We start from the raw sequence: 16,024 nt of genomic DNA, 5'->3' as shown, positions 1-16,024 counted from the left end.
ATAAAAAAAGGCAAAATATAAGTCAAGCAGGAAAACTGTTAAGACTAAATTAAGAAGAGAAAGAAAATAAGATGAGATGATCAAGACTAGGGGAAGCGTAACGTCTGCACGGGCAGGAGGGGAACATCTCTCACAACCTAGGTCCTGCGAGGAAAAGGAGAATCACGAAACAGGTGATCCTGCAGGGACCGCCCTGCTTGTTCGCATCACTCAATGGCATGTTTCTCAAACTGCATGCAATAATCCATGGGTGTATTATAAAATAAACTTAATGGGCTGCAACCAGAATTCTTTATTAAATGAAACAGAATAGAAGATATCAGATTGTATTACACATAGTTAGGGTAAATGTTTTCTGAAATTTCTGTTTCAGTATGTATGAATTTGTGTGTACTGGACTACAATATACAACATATTTCTTTTCTTTTTTTTTTTTTTTTTTGAGTTTTTGTGGTATTATATTTAGTCATCTTGGCTGGTTTAATCACATCGTTGTTGTTGTTCATTTTTTGGCCACACTGTGTGGCATGTGGGGTCTTAGTTCCCTGACCAGGGATCAAACCCATGCCCTGTGCATTGGAAGTGTGGAGTTGTAACCACTGTACTGCCAGGGAAGTCCCTAAAACATATTTCTTATAGTAGATGAAATTAAAACACTTGAGAAACAGTGACAACATATATGTTGAATTATAGGTAATTTATTTAATACCTTTAAAATGGTTCATATAGAGAAGAAACCCAATATGGTTGGCCTGGAATTTGTGAGGAAATGTAGAGTGTGAGTCGCTGCTTCATATTGCCGTTCTTTCTACCACCCTCCTAAACACACACACACACACAATTTCTCAAACTATAATTGGCCAGAAATAACTACTTGTTAAACCACAGGGTAAAATCTTAATTATCTAGGATCCTGGGGATCCACACACCTCCAATGTTTCTTCTTTAGGCATCAAAATTTTTAAATTCAAAATACTACAGATAGGGTTGGCAAATTTTTTCTGTGAAGGGCCAGACCTCAGTCACAGCCGCCCACCTGTGCCAGTGCAGTGAAGGACAGAGACAACAGGTAATGCCTGAGGGGCCCTTTGGCCCCAGTCTGCTCACCTCTTCTCTAAGGGGTCATAGAGCATAAGTTCCCTAGTTTTAAACAAAATACACCACACATAATCTGAGATGACTCTAAGCCAAAATTGTGTTATTTGTTGTGCTCTGTTCACTGAAGTGCATTTGACTAACATTAAATGGCTCTGGAAGCTGATTCTCCCTCAGTTTTCAGGGGGCAACAAAACCACTTGTGGAACTGTTTCAATATATATATGTCTCAAGGCCACTGGACCTTGTTTCAATAGGTCTATAGTAGGATCCAGGTGACCACTTTTAAAACAAATAAAGCATTAGAAATTCTGCCCCAGGATGCTCTAGTTTTGGAGAGTCCAGGCACTTTTCCCCCTCTTTAAACATGTTCGGGCTATCACTTATCAGTTTTTGCCATTTGTTCTTAGTGTGCCTGATTTTAGGAGACCCTCTTCTTCCACTCGAATTTGTCTGAGGACAGTTCAGAAACGGAATGACCTTATTTCTTAGACAGGTAAGTAAATAACTGAGTGATGATTTGAGCAGTTTTACAAGTGAAATACAAGCTTTTGGTGGGTGGGCTTTTGTCCTATTTCTTGATTTTCATGTTATCTAGATTACTGCTTCTCCAACTTTAGCATGCACACAAATCACCTGGAGAGAGCTAACGGACACTGTCAAGCTACAGTCCAGGATGGTCACATAGGAACAGGGTTAACACACAACAGTTATTACTAATTGCTCATCTGAAAATCCATACAGACATGCTTACCTCTTTTTCTTTTCTGAGGAAACTGTCCTTTGACTAACTTGAGAGTTGTGGGAGAGTCTGGACCCTTGTCTGCTCCAGCAGAAGTTCTTTTGGGAAAGGGACGGCACAAGTTCACCCTTTTACTCTGTACCACGGGCAGCGTGCTTGCTTTTCTCTTAGGCTGAACTCTCAGATTTGATGCTGGACTTAATGGGACCAGAGCTCCCTGCCTTGCTTTAAACATCTCTTCAGAATTCTTTTGTGTTTCTGTTTCTTTTCTTACTTCTGCCTCTGAGTCGTGAAATTCAGGATCTGGAGTCATAACTAAAGAAAATCCAACATCACAAATTCCATCTGAAATACAAGGAGACTGAGGACACTCTGCCAATAAGTCTAGTACAGTAGATACTTCCAAAATGTACCCGTTAGGATCTGAAATATAAGACCTCAACTGAGTTAAAGACTGTAAAGGGCACTTTTCAGCTGGAGGAGTCAAGTCAAAACCACTGGACACTTTGCCAAAGAATGCAGTCTCTTTAATTCCATCCTGAGAAGCAGCAGTCAATGAAGAACTTTTGTCCACCTTGTACAGTTCTTGGAAATTATGCTTTACTAATGTGTTTAGACAGATTCCTTTTTCAGAGAATGATTTCTTTGCTTCCAGCAGGGCACAATTAAGGGCAGGTAAAATAGGTACCACCTTCAGTGAGATGTCATCTTCAACTTTCAAGTCTTTCAGCCCTAAAATATATACACATGTATTAGAAACCCAAAGTTCTTTTTTTTTTTTCAAAAACATGAAGGAAAAAACGCTTTAGATTACAAAATTATAGGATGGTTAAATATGATACAGTGTTTCAAATGGTAATCTAAATAGCAATTAATAGAAGACTTATGGATGCACTTAATGAATATATATTATCTCCATATATATGAAAACATGCACACACAGAACCAAAAAAGAGTCACTCAGATGGGATCACCAGGTGAGAATGAAGAAGGCAGGCCCGCCTGCAGCTCCGTCTCATCTGACCAGGAGCCCAGCGTGAACTCAATGCACCAGCATTTAGAGTTGGCAGAATTACTTTTCTATTCTCATTTTCTGCTTTTAAAATATATCTAATCTGTACCTTATATGACCTACTTCAAATTCTCTTAAGAAGGTAGTCACAGGTGCAAACTTTCAGTTATAAGATAAATTTAAGTACTAAAGATGTAATGTACAACATAATAAAAATAATTAACACTGCTGACGTTACATATGAAAGTTAAGAAAGTAAATACTGGGACTTCCCTGGTGGCGCAGTGGTTGAGAATCCGCCTGCCTTTGCAGGGTACACGGGTTCGAGCCCTGGTCTGGGAAGATCCCACATGCCATGGAGCAACTAAGCCCGTGCGCCACAACTACCGAGCCTGCGCTCTAGAGCCTGCGAGCCACAACTACTGAAGCCCGTGCGCCTAGAGCCAGTGCTCTGCAACAAGAGAAGCCACCACAATGAGAAGCACGTGCACTGCAATGAAGAGTAGCCCCCACTCGCCGCAACTAGAGAAAGCCCATGCAGCAACGAGGACCCAACGCAGCCAAAGAAGAAAAAAAAAGTAAATACTAATAGTTCTCATCACAAGGAAAAAAAAATTTTTTTTTCTATTTTCTTTAATTTTGTATCTACATGATATGATGGATGTTCACTAGAATTACTGTGGTAATTGTTTCATGATGTATGTAAGTCAAATCATTATGCTGGTAAACCCTAAACTTATACAGTGCCGTATGTCAATTATATAATATCTCAATAAAACTGGAAGAAACTAGAATTACAACACAAACCAGTTGAACTAAAAGAAAGTAAACCCTAAGTAACCCCCAAGTCTCATGGTAACTACTGGTATATATTTCATCACCTTCTCTATCAAATGAAATTTTTTAATATTATGTAACTAGACTGACTAGTCTGTATTTTACTTCCTCTCCCTGGTTCACTCTCTGACAGAAATGCTAATTTTTCCGCAAATCAATAACCTAAAGGAAAACAGTACAGGGAAAGAAGAGAAAAGGTCAGGTCACTGAGAAATAGGTAATAAAATCCTAGAAAATGTAATTTATCAGTAATAAAAAACCCACAGATAATAAAGACCTTTGGTGCCTACTAAACTGAAGTATGAATTATACCATTCTTTTTAACGAAAAAGTAACCTCAAAATTAAGAAACACCTAGCTGAATACATTTATACTTGAGCAGGTATCAGGAAAAGAATGGCAAATAAAAATAAATAGGAAAGGGCTTCCCTGGTGGCGCAGTGGTTGAGAATCTGCCTGCTAATGCAGGGGACATGGGTTCGAACCCTGGTCTGGGAAGATCCCACATGCCGCGAAGCAACTAGGCCCATGAGCCACAACTACTGAGCCTGCGCGTCTGGAGCCTGTGCTCCACAACAAGAGAGGCCACGATAGTGAGAGGCCCGCGCACCGCGATGAAGAGTGGCCCCCGCTTGCCGCAGCTAGAGGAAGCCCTCGCACAGAAACGAAGACCCAACACAGCCAAATAAATAAATAAATAAATAAATAAATAAATAAATTTTAAAAAAACAAACAAAAATAAATAAATAAATAAATAAATAAATAAATAAATAAATAGGAAAATGTGGCTAGCCATTAAAATAAAAATTCCTTTCTCTGCAGTTCATTTAGAAAGTAACAAGGAAAAATAAAACATGACAAAGTTCTTAGGTCCTACTAACAGTTCACAATAAAGCAGTAGTTTTCTAGACAACTTCATTATTTCAAGAATTTGGAAAGGCAGAAGTCAGAACGATTTGTAACAGCTATTATGAAATCTAAGAACTTTTTAAGTCTGCTAAGCGAAGAGTCACTCAACTTAAAACAAATAACCACAGCACTGAACATTTCTGAGTGACCAGAAATAGAAAAGGGTCTTAATGAACTAGAGGAGGCTGTGAACATTGAACACAACACTCCAATGTTTACTCAAAAAGAAATCCTGTGCTGTTCAACACCAAATGGTACAGGAACTAATGTTTCTTATTCAAGTGGTAGTGTACACCTAAAGATAAGAATGAAGGCAGAGCTCCTGCATACGGAGGAGGCAGTGTGGGAACAGAGCTGGAAGCCAGCTCAGAGTCAGCTGTTTGACCTTGGGCAAGTTTAAGTTTCAGTTTCCTCATCTCTGAAATGGTCATAATAAAAATACCTATTAAGGGCTGTGAAATCAATTGTGCCGAGCAGAATACCAATGTAGTAAATGCTTGAAAAATGCAAGCAGCTATTGCCATTATGTTATTATAATTGGTAATATTTTGCTTATTCCAAAGAGGTGATGCCAGTAGTTCTCTGCTTTGAGTAGCTGAATACAATTTAAAAACATCAATTAAAAAAATTTTTTTGGATTGGTTGTAGCTTTATAAATACTATATACTATATACAAATTATGTTTAAACATACACAGTGTGATTATAAAACAATGAGGAAATTTTCCTCATATGACAAAAAGAAATGACTCATTTACTTTCATTTATTTATTTGCTCAGCAAGCATTTATTATTTTTTAGGTGCCTGACATTGCTAAGCAGTAGGGATGCAGTAGAATACAAGAAAGGCAGGCATTAAATAATTATAAAAATAAATATTTAAATTATATTGGTGAAAAGCCTAGGGGTCCTCATTGAAGGAAGAGTGGTGATGGGAATAAATAAAGTGATATTTAAACTGACACCTGACAGCTATGGGTAATTGGCTAGACCAGCGCTTCTCCTCCAATTTTATTCATTATCTCCCCCCTACCAGAGAGAGCCTTTCTAGACTTTGTTTCCTAACTGCCCTCTGAAATTCTAATACCACAGATATACTGTATATCTATTTACATACTGCAGGAGCAATATTTTTTGCCCCTAACAGGCAATTCCTGGTCCTGGCTGGGGGGGTGGTCAACATCATCCGATCACGGGGAAGGAGACAAGTAGTCCAGACAGAGGGAAGTGCTTCTGTGAGGACCTTAAGTCCTACTGACTGGGAGACTATGATAAAACCATCTCCTAGCTCTTGTTGTTCAATAACAAATGAATCCAGTTTGGGACATGCTGAATGTGAGGACCATCTGAGACATTTAAGTAGAAAGAAATGTCAATAGGCAGGTGGATATCTGAGCATGGAGCAGACAGGAAAGGATAAGCCTACAAAGAAAGGAGATGAAGGATTAACCAGGGAGAGTAAAGGAAGAAAGTTATTTAAGAGAAGAAAAGAGTTACCAGGGTCATATGCTGCTGAGAGTTTAAGATGAGGACTGAAAAATGGCCCACAGGTGCAGTGAACTGCCAGTCCTGTGTCCTTACCTGCTGACAGGGATGAATGGAATAAATGCAACCCGTGAAGACCCATCTGCTCCTCTCCAAAACCTACACAGAATGAGAATCAGAAGAAAAGTCAGGTTGCTGATCTTATACAATAAAAGTAAACATACTGAAAAACATTTTTTCAAAAAAGTTGTTCTTACTTGCTTCTGACATCAAGGCTGACGACGTAAGTAAAATGAAAAATTCTCGATCTTCTAAGCATTTGATGATTGCCTTAAACATAAAATAGCAAGAAAGATTCAATTCCTCTCTCCTTCTCCCTCTACCACATTCTTCAGTGATTTTTAAGCTCATAAAAAGTTAAAGAAAAAAATTCTTGAAATGTCAGTATTTACGGGAATCAGGACAATTTTGTCCCCAGTATCAGAAACTGCAAGTTCCTTAGCATTCAAATAATCTTGGCCTCGTTAGGGCTACACATAATAAATAACTAGAACATCATGGGTTAGTTTTAGGATAGTGTTCAACTACATAACAAATCAATCAGAAACAACGTCTTTCATTTTTTTCATTGACATGTTGGACATTTCATACTGCTAAGTAGCCGCTCTGTTCCCATTCAGCCACTACAAATTCAAGGTCAATCAGACCTATGATTAACATGTTAAGCTCATTTTAATACAAAACATATCACAGAATCCTGGAACTAGAAAAACTGGAAGATACCATCCATTAAAAGAATCCTTTCTACAGCTTCCTAAGAGATGGGTAATAATTGGAAATAACATCATTAGGTCCCCCGGTTATAAGAAATGCAGACAAAAATAAATATTTCTTTTTTCCCTCTACCACACTCTTCAGTGGCATCTTCTGTCATTCTACATCACAGAGATAACAGCTCTTCTTCCCCATTAGTCACCATTTCAAAAGCCTATATACCCTTAACAAAGATAAAATTCAATGTCATACAATAATTTGTCAGTTAAAAAAACTGAATAAAATATACCACTTTATAAAGTGATAAAACATACTTCAAAAATTGACAGGTCATAAGCCTACAAATATGATAAATCAATAAATTATTCAACAACAACTCAAGTATGAAAAAAAGACTTCTTTTCTAATTATTTATTGGAACTAATTATGAGACTGAAACTTCACCCACAGGAACAATCACTATTGTGAGTCTCCATACATTTCTATCACAGCCCCTATGCATTGGTTGGTTTACATTTTTGTCTCCTACAGTCTTATAAGTTCCTTGATGGCAGGGACTATTTGTCTTTTTGCTTCTGGCACACAGTAAGCACTCAAGAAAGAATTACTGAATAAATGTATCAACAGTTATATATACCCATATCTTTGGTATTTATCAGCAAACAGATGTAATTCTTGTTTTACATTTTTATCGATGTAAAGAGTAAAAGTGACAATAATTAGCTACATTATTCTGAATTTTAGTTTCGTAATATAGATGAAAGTAAAATCCTATATCTGCTTAAAACTGTACATTTCTTTATTCCAAAATATGTGCAAATAAAACAAATATGTAGTGTATCTTATTAGTCTCTCAAATTATGTGCTGAAAGGGCTATATAAAGTTCCTATTTTAACCTTTGTGGGGAAAAAAAAATCACAGAATCTTTGAAATATCTACTTCTAGCCTTTTCCATTTACACACAGAAAAATCCAGCCATACAGGTCTTTACCACCTTTTTAAGAAGAGACCTTCCTCAGTACTGTTCTTAAAGTCCAGTGTTGTAGGTACAAGGGATATTTACTGCTCGTCCACTATACACCAGGCACCAAGATGTCAAAGATGCTTAAGACATGATACCTACCCTCAAGGAGCTCAATGTCTAGGTAGGGAGACCGATATTCATTATAAAATGAGGCAGGAAAAGCAGTCTGGAGCACTGAGAGGGAAGGACCTTATGTGATAAGTAATTTCTGTAAGTAATTAACACACAAACTGTGAAGTAAAGCTGGGCACCGAGTCTCCTGAGTTCAATACCAGAAGCACTCACAAGTAGGCCCTTCACTAATGCATTTTCTGAAAATATCTTTGAACTTTCTTCCTTTTAATTTCCAAATATAAAATGAACTACACTACTTCAAAAACACATAGCCTATAATCCCAGTCGGTATTCAGTGGTTATCTGCTCAGCATCCTGTGTCATCCACTGCATCTCCTTACTGCAGAATGGGGGGCACTGACCTCGCACCCAGTTCTGGAAGGTGGGCTCTGAGTGGCCTGAGCTAATCAGTGTGGGCCATTCCCTTTCCAGTTACTGTTGAGAGACATGCAGATGATGGAACTGGTCTAAGGACACAAGCCATGGTTTGGAGGACGGGTTCTCTCTGGATGCAAAAAGGAAGCACGCAGCCCTGACTGGCAGCATAGGACAGAACTATTGCACAGAGGAGGGAGAAGCTGAAAGAAAAAGAGTCCTGAGCAAACAGCACTTGAACTTGCTTTACCATCTAAAACTGAAAAGTAAGCCTATCAAAACTCTTTATTGTTTAAGCCAGTTTGAATTTCTGTTACGTGCAACTCAAGCATCTTACCTGACACTACTCCCAACGCAGCTCACATATCTATTCTGTTAATTTACTGGTTTCATGCTGTCTACTATGGGGATAAGTCTGTTGTGCCACTAAAGGGCTGAGCAGACTTGTTTGGTCACTTCCATCACTCACACCGTTTCCTTTGGGATGTTTGGGAATCACTCACTATAAGGTCAGCATCTACTCCTATCCTCAGACCGAGGAGCCCTGGTTAACATAGTGGAGAGGTCTTTGGATGTTACATATTTCTCAGCAGAATCGTGCTTTTTCTACACTATGAAAACAATAGAAGCAGCAACTTTTCTTTCTTTATACACCTATGTGTTGACAAGGTTCACTTTTAAAGAAATATCTCACAAATCAATCTCCTTTGATTAATGCAGAAATACTAGGGATCTACTCAATTCTTCCATCATAAAACAAAAACAACAACAAAAAAGGATTTGAGAAAAACTGTCCTCCTATACTTAAAACCAGGAGTATGAACTGACTAGTGAAACACAAAAAAAGTAAACTAAGATATAAAGGGGATGAATATGTTAGCCAATAAATATCATATCAATAAATATTAAATGATAAATATCCTCTTAAGGGAATTTCCTGGCGGTCCAGTGGTTAGGACTCGGCACTTTCATTGCTGTGGGTCCGGGTTTGACCCCTGGTCAGGGAACTAAGATCCTACAAACGGTGGGGCGCGACCAAAAAAAAAAAAAATCCTTTTAAGCAAGCTAAAACAATTCAATCTAGGCAGAGCCAACTAATAAATAGATATCAATTTCTCAATTTAAGGAAAACATAATATTTTAAATTGATGATTCTTACCAATTGCTCCCTTTTAATGTACTCTGTTAGTTTATCTACTTTTTCCCCTTGCTTGTTGGACAGTTCCACCTCATACATATTGAAGCACATATCTTGGCAACAGACTGTGGAGAAAATCAGAAACACAGAACATTTCTTATTTTAAAATGCTATCGTGAAAAATTCTGTTTCTCCCTAGACCCACCGTGTGGCTGACAGGGTCGGTCTTGGTGCTCCGGCCTGGTGTCAGGCCTGAGCATCTGAGGTGGGAGAGCCGAGTTCAGGACACTGGACCACCAGAGACCACCTGGCCCCATGTAATATCAACCGGCAAGAGCTCTCCCAGAGATCTCCGTCACAACGCTAAGACCCTGCTCGACCCAATGGCCAGCAAACTCCAGGGCTGGACGCCCCATGCCAAACAACTAGCAACACAGGAACACAACCCCACCCATTAGCAGAGAGGCTACCTAAAATCATACTAAGTTCAGAGACACCCCAAAACACACCACTGGACGCAGCCCTGCCCACCAGAAAGACAAGATCCAGCCCCACCCACCAGAACACAGGCACCAGTCCCCTCCACCAGGAAGGCTACACAAGTCACTGAACCAACCTTATCCACTGGGGGCAGACACCAAAAACAATGGGAACTATGAACCTGCAGCCTGTGAAAAGGAGATCCCAAACACAGTAAGTTAAGCACAATGGGAAAACAGAGAAATATGTAGCAGATGAAGGAGCAAGGTAAAAAACCATCAAACCAAACAAATGAAGAGGAAATAGGCAGTCTACCTGAAAAAGAATTCAGAGTAATGATAGGAAAGATGATCCAAAATCTTGGAAATAGGATGGAGAAGATACAAGAAACGTTTAACAAGGACCTAGAAGAACTAAAGAGCAAACAAACAATGATGAACAACACAATAAATGCAATTAAAAATTCTCAGGAAGGAAGCAATAGCAGAATAACTGAGGCAGAAGAATGGATAAGTGACCTGGAAGATAAAATAGTGGAAATAACTACCGCAGAGCAAAATAGAGAAAAAAGAATGAAAAGAACTGAGGACAGTCTCAGAGACCTCTGGGACAACATTAAACGCACCAACATTTCAATTATAGGGATCCCAGAAGAAGAAGAGAAAAAGAAAGGGTCTGAGAAAATATTTGAAGAGATTATAGTTGAAAACTTCCCTAACATGGGAAAAGAAATAGTCAGTCAAGTCCAGGAAGTGCAGAGTGTCCCATACAGGATAAATCCAAGGAGAAACACGCCAAGACACATATTAATCAAACTATCAAAAATTAAATACAGGGGCTTCCCTGGTGGCGCAGTGGTTGAGAATCTGCCTGCCAACGCAGGGGACATGGGTTCGAGCCCTGGTCTGGGAGGATTCCACATGCCACGGAGCAACTGGGCCCATGAGCCACAACTACTGAGCCTGCGCGTCTGGAGCCTGTGCTCCGCAACAAGAGAGGCCGCGATAGTGAGAGGCCTGTGCACCGCGATGAAGAGTGGCCCCCGCTCGCCACAACTAGAGAAAGCCCTCACACAGAAACGAAGACCCAGCACAGCCAAAAATAAATAAATAAATTTAAAAAAAATTAAATACAAAGAAAAAATCTTAAAAGCAGCAAGGGAAAAGCAACAAATAACATACAAGGGAATTCCCATAAGGTTAACAGCTGATCTTTCAGCAGAAACTCTGCAAGCCAGAAGGGAGTGGCAGGACATATTTAAAGTGATGAAAGGGGAAAACCTACAACCAAGATTACTCTACCAGCAAGGATCTCATTCAGGTTCGACGGAGAAATTAAAACCTTTACAGACAAGCAAAAGCTAAGAGAATTCAGCACCACCAAACCAGCTTTACAACAAATGCTAAAGGAACTTCTCTAGGCAGGAAACACAAGAGAAGGAAAAGACCTACAATAACAAACCCAAAACAGTTAAGAAAATGGTACTAGGAACATACATATTGATAATTACCTTAAATGTAAATGGATTAAATGCTCCAACAAAAAGACATAGACTGGCTGAAGGGGTACAAAAACAAGACCCATTTGTATGCTGTCTACAAGAGACCCACTTCAGACCTAGGGACACATACAGACTGAAAGTGAGGGGATGGAAAAAGATATTCCATGCAAATGGAAATCAAAAGAAAGCTGGAGTAGCAATTCTCATATCAGACAAAATAAACTTTAAAATAAAGACTATTACAAGAGTCAAAGAAGGACACTACATAATGATCAAGGGATCAATCCAAGAAGAAGATATAACAACTGTAAATATTATGCATCTGACATAGGAGCACCTCAATACACAAGGCAAATGCTAACAGCCATAAAAGGGGAAATCGACAGTAACACAATCATAGTAGGGGACTTTAACACTCCACTTTCACCAATGGACAAATCATCCAAAATGAAAATAAATAAGGAAACACAAGTTTTAAATGACACATTAAACAAGATGGACTTCACTGATATTTATAGGATATTCCATCCAAAAACAACAGAACACACTTTCTTCTCAAGTGCTCATGGAACATTTCCCAGGATACATCATATCTTGGGTCACAAATCAAGCCTTGGTAAATTTAAGAAAATTGAAATCATATCCAGTATCTTTTTCGATCACAACTTTATGAGACTAGATATCAATTACAGGAAAAAAACTGTAAAAAACACAAACACATGGAGGCTAAACAACATGCTACTAAATAACCAAGAGATCACTGAAGAAATCAAAGAGGAAATAAAAAAATACCTAGAGACAAATGACAATGAAAACACGACCCAAAACCTATGGGATGCAGCAAAAGTTCTAAGAGGGAAGTTTACAGCAATACAATCCTACCTCAAGAAACAAGAAAAATCTCAAATAAACAACCTAACCTTACACCTAAAGCAATTAGAGAAAGAAGAACAAAAAAACCCCCAAAGTTAGCAGATGGAAAGAAATCATAAAGATCAGATCAGAAATAAATGAAAAAGAAATGAAGGAAACAACAGCAAAGATCAATAAAACTAAAAGCTGGTTCTTTGAGAAGATAAACAAAATTGATAAACCATTAGTCAGGCTCATCAAGAAAAAAAGGGAGAAGACTCAAATCAACAGAATTAGAAATGAAAAAGGAGAACGACTGACACTGCAGAAATACAAAGTATCATAAGAGACTACTGGAAGCAACTATATGCCAATAAAATGGACAACCTGGAAGAAATGGACAAGTTCTTAGAAAAGCACAACCTGAGAATGAACCAGGAAGAAACAGAAAATATAAACAGACCAATCACAAGTACTGAAATTGAAACTGTGATTAAAATTCTTCCAACAAACAAAAGGCCAGGACCAGATGGCTTCACAGGCAAATTCTATCAAACATTTAGAGAAGAGCTAACACCTATCCTTCTCAAACTCTTCCAAAATATAGCAGAGGGAGGAACACTCCCAAACTCATTCTACAAGCCCACCATCATCCTGATACCAAAACGAGACAAAGATGTCACAAAGAAAACTACAGGCCAATATCACTAATGAACATAGATGCAAAAACCCTCAACAAAATACTAGCAAACAGAATCCAAGAACACATTAAAAGGATCATACACCATGATCAAGTGGGGTTTATCCCAGGAATGCAAGGATTCTTCAATATACACAAAAAAATCAATGTGATACACCATATTAACAAATTGGAGGATAAAAATCATATGATAATCTCAATGGATGCAGAAAAAGCTTTTGAGAAAATTCAACACTCATTTATGATATAAACTCTCCACAAAGTAGGTAGAGAGGGAACCTCCCAGGAACTGAATCTCAGAGCTACTCTACACCTTTCACAAAAGACCTTTTAAGAATCACTTAAGGGAAAACAGAAGTAAGAGGGCAAGAGAGAGAGAGAGAGTGCACATGTGCGCGTGCATGTGTGTATGAAAGAAAGGGTGGAAAATAACTGAAACAAAGCTCAGGACATGCAGTGTACCATGACATGTGAACAGACCTTTGTGCTCCATGTAATTCTGTTTTCTAAAAGCAGCTTCTGGTAGTCTTTTTTTCAAAGACGACACTTTCATTACATACTTAAAATCTAGTTCATGTGGTCTAAAAAACAAAATAACAATATCATGTAATGTAATAAACACTAAAACTACACCTTCATAAGTTTTGGTTTTCTAATATAAAGCAAACAAAAATACTGTAACCACAAAAAATTCTTAAATCTATAAACTCCAGGTCAAATAATGTACATATTCGTAAATATTACAGATTTTTGAGTATGTGACCTCATAAACCATGGTCTGCAAATGTGTTCACATTTTCTGAATGCATGCATTTCCATTATAACCAAAATATCCAGACATGTGGAAGAATTATGCATATTGGAATGAGAATCTTCTAGGAATTACACTACGTAAGAGTTGAAAACTTTTGATAATATGGGACTGCCGACCATTCAGTGCCACAGGATGAACCACAGCCAGACTTGCATCATTTCCCCTGACTACCTTTTCCTTCTTTAAAACTCATTTTGAAATACTTGTAGACTTACAGATGTCTCCTTTTCCCCCAAATACTTCTTAATGTGTACCCTTAAGAAAAACATTTCCTTATATAACCACAAAACAATTAGCAAAAATCAAGAAATTAACAATGATACACGACAGTTTTTTAACCTACAGACCTTATTCAAATGTTGCCAACTGTCTCACTAAGGTCCCTTGTAACAAAAGAAGGTACTTTTTTCTGGCTCAGGATCCAATCCAGGATGCCACATTGCATTTACGTATGTCTCTTTAGTCTCCTTCAGTCTGCAACAGTCTCTTAGTCTTTCTTTATCTTCAGTGACCTTGATATTTCTGAATAATATAGACCATTTATTTTGCAGAATGTCCCTCAATCTGGGCATGTCTAACATTTCTTCCTGATTAGATTGGCAGGAGCACCACAGACTGATATCATGTTATTCTCTGTGCATCATATCAGGAAGCACATGATGTTTATTCCTCTCCTGGTGACATTAACTTAACCACTTAGCTAAGATGGTATCTGCAGCTTCTTCCATTGTAAAGTCCTTATTTTTTCCTTTGTGAGATATGTAAATACCATCAAACTTTCACCTACTATATCAAGCCTCCATTGATTATTATGATGTTGCCAAAATGTGATTTCCGAATTCCGTCACTCTTTCTATACCTATTAGTTGCACTCTATAGTGAGGAAGAACTTTCCCTTCTTTCCCATTTATTTATTCACAGAATTCGTAATTCGTAATTCTATGGGCTATAAATTCCCTCTCTCTTCTTAAAAAAGGCCAGTAGAAAGAAAATGATTTCTAATAGCACACCAGTTTTCATTTTATTTTTCAATTAAAGCATGTCTAACTTTCAACAGTTTTGGGTGCAAACTAAGAATAGATTAAACAAAAAGATATCACAAGATGCCCTTCACAGTTCTCTCTGCAGAAGCAAATACTTTAATTCATCATAATGTAAATACATGTAAAAGCTACTCTAATACTAGTCTAGGAAAATCATGTGAAAATTAAAAAACTAGATACTGCAAATCTTATAAAGACTCTAATAGAATTCAGTGGCTAGAATCTGTTGCATCTGTTATCTAGGCAAGTCCAATTTGTTTCTTGGGGAAAGTCAAACTTCTAGCATCAAGTAAATTAATTTAGCCTGAGAGATCATTTTCCCATAAATGGATTAAGATACTAAAATATAAAAAGTGATTTGTCAAAGATTATAAAACTAACTTATTTCAAGGCAACAGTCAGATTTAGATCTGAATTTAGGTCTCCTGTGTCATGGCCCTGTGCTCTATACATCTCCCCAAGAGTAATCTAAAACCAAGTACAGTTGCTGTATTTCACACCAGTGCCAACAAGCAAGACCTCAAAATGAGAATCAAAAAATTATACAAGCATCAGTAAAGGCACTCATTCGATACTTACAGTTGTTTTGGAACCACTGTACCGTAAGAGGACCAAAGAGTTATATCACACAGCAGACAGCCTTGAATAATTAATTTCCCTTTCCATGGAGAGATGAGAACTTAAGAAATGAGGGTAAGAAAGAAACTGATTATTTTATTTATGAACAAAACATTTACTTAAAGAAACAGCTAAAAGAACCAATTAAATAATTTCTTACCATTTTCTTTGAGTTCAAGTCTAGGGGGAAAAAAAGAGGCATTTTTTATAAGAGCAAATGAAAGAAATCCAGTAAAACAAAGTATGCACATAATTACTTACATGCTTTTATGATTATGAGCTGGTGCTGCCATCTTTTTAGGTTCCCTGTACTGAAAAGCTACAATCATATAAGGACAGATCTGTCTGGGTCGCTCAATAACAGTGCTGCCTGAAAGTTCGTAGAGGTAATACTGAAAGAAGCAAAATAAGTATTATCAGGGTAATACTACAGAATTCCACGTGCATCAAGTTTATTTCAACCCTACCCAACCCCAAAATTTAACTCATTAGATTTAGAAATGTACCTTAG

The 16,024-nt window shown here is 37.8% G+C and overlaps 1 protein-coding gene across 8 annotated transcripts in view; it reads right to left on the bottom strand.

Moving 5' to 3' along the window:
* Positions 1-16,024, bottom strand: part of TASOR2 (transcription activation suppressor family member 2) — a 75,151-nt gene that overhangs the window by 25,213 nt on the left and 33,914 nt on the right. For 7 of the 8 annotated variants that reach the window (XM_082387124.1, XM_082387129.1, XM_082387123.1 and 4 more), the window contains 8 exons: positions 15,775-15,905; positions 15,674-15,693; positions 15,475-15,574; positions 13,519-13,619; positions 9,527-9,630; positions 6,337-6,409; positions 6,176-6,238; positions 1,850-2,569 (listed from right to left, as the gene is read on the bottom strand). In XM_082387124.1, coding sequence (XP_082243250.1) covers positions 1,850-2,569; positions 6,176-6,238; positions 6,337-6,409; positions 9,527-9,630; positions 13,519-13,619; positions 15,475-15,574; positions 15,674-15,693; positions 15,775-15,905 — 1,312 coding nt within the window. The other variant, XM_082387128.1, reaches the window with a different exon arrangement.

Source organism: Balaenoptera borealis (assembly GCF_965194805.1).
Source record: "Balaenoptera borealis genome assembly, chromosome: 3".
Lineage (NCBI taxonomy): Eukaryota > Metazoa > Chordata > Mammalia > Artiodactyla > Balaenopteridae > Balaenoptera > Balaenoptera borealis.
This window is presented reverse-complemented; position numbering and strand designations above follow the sequence as displayed.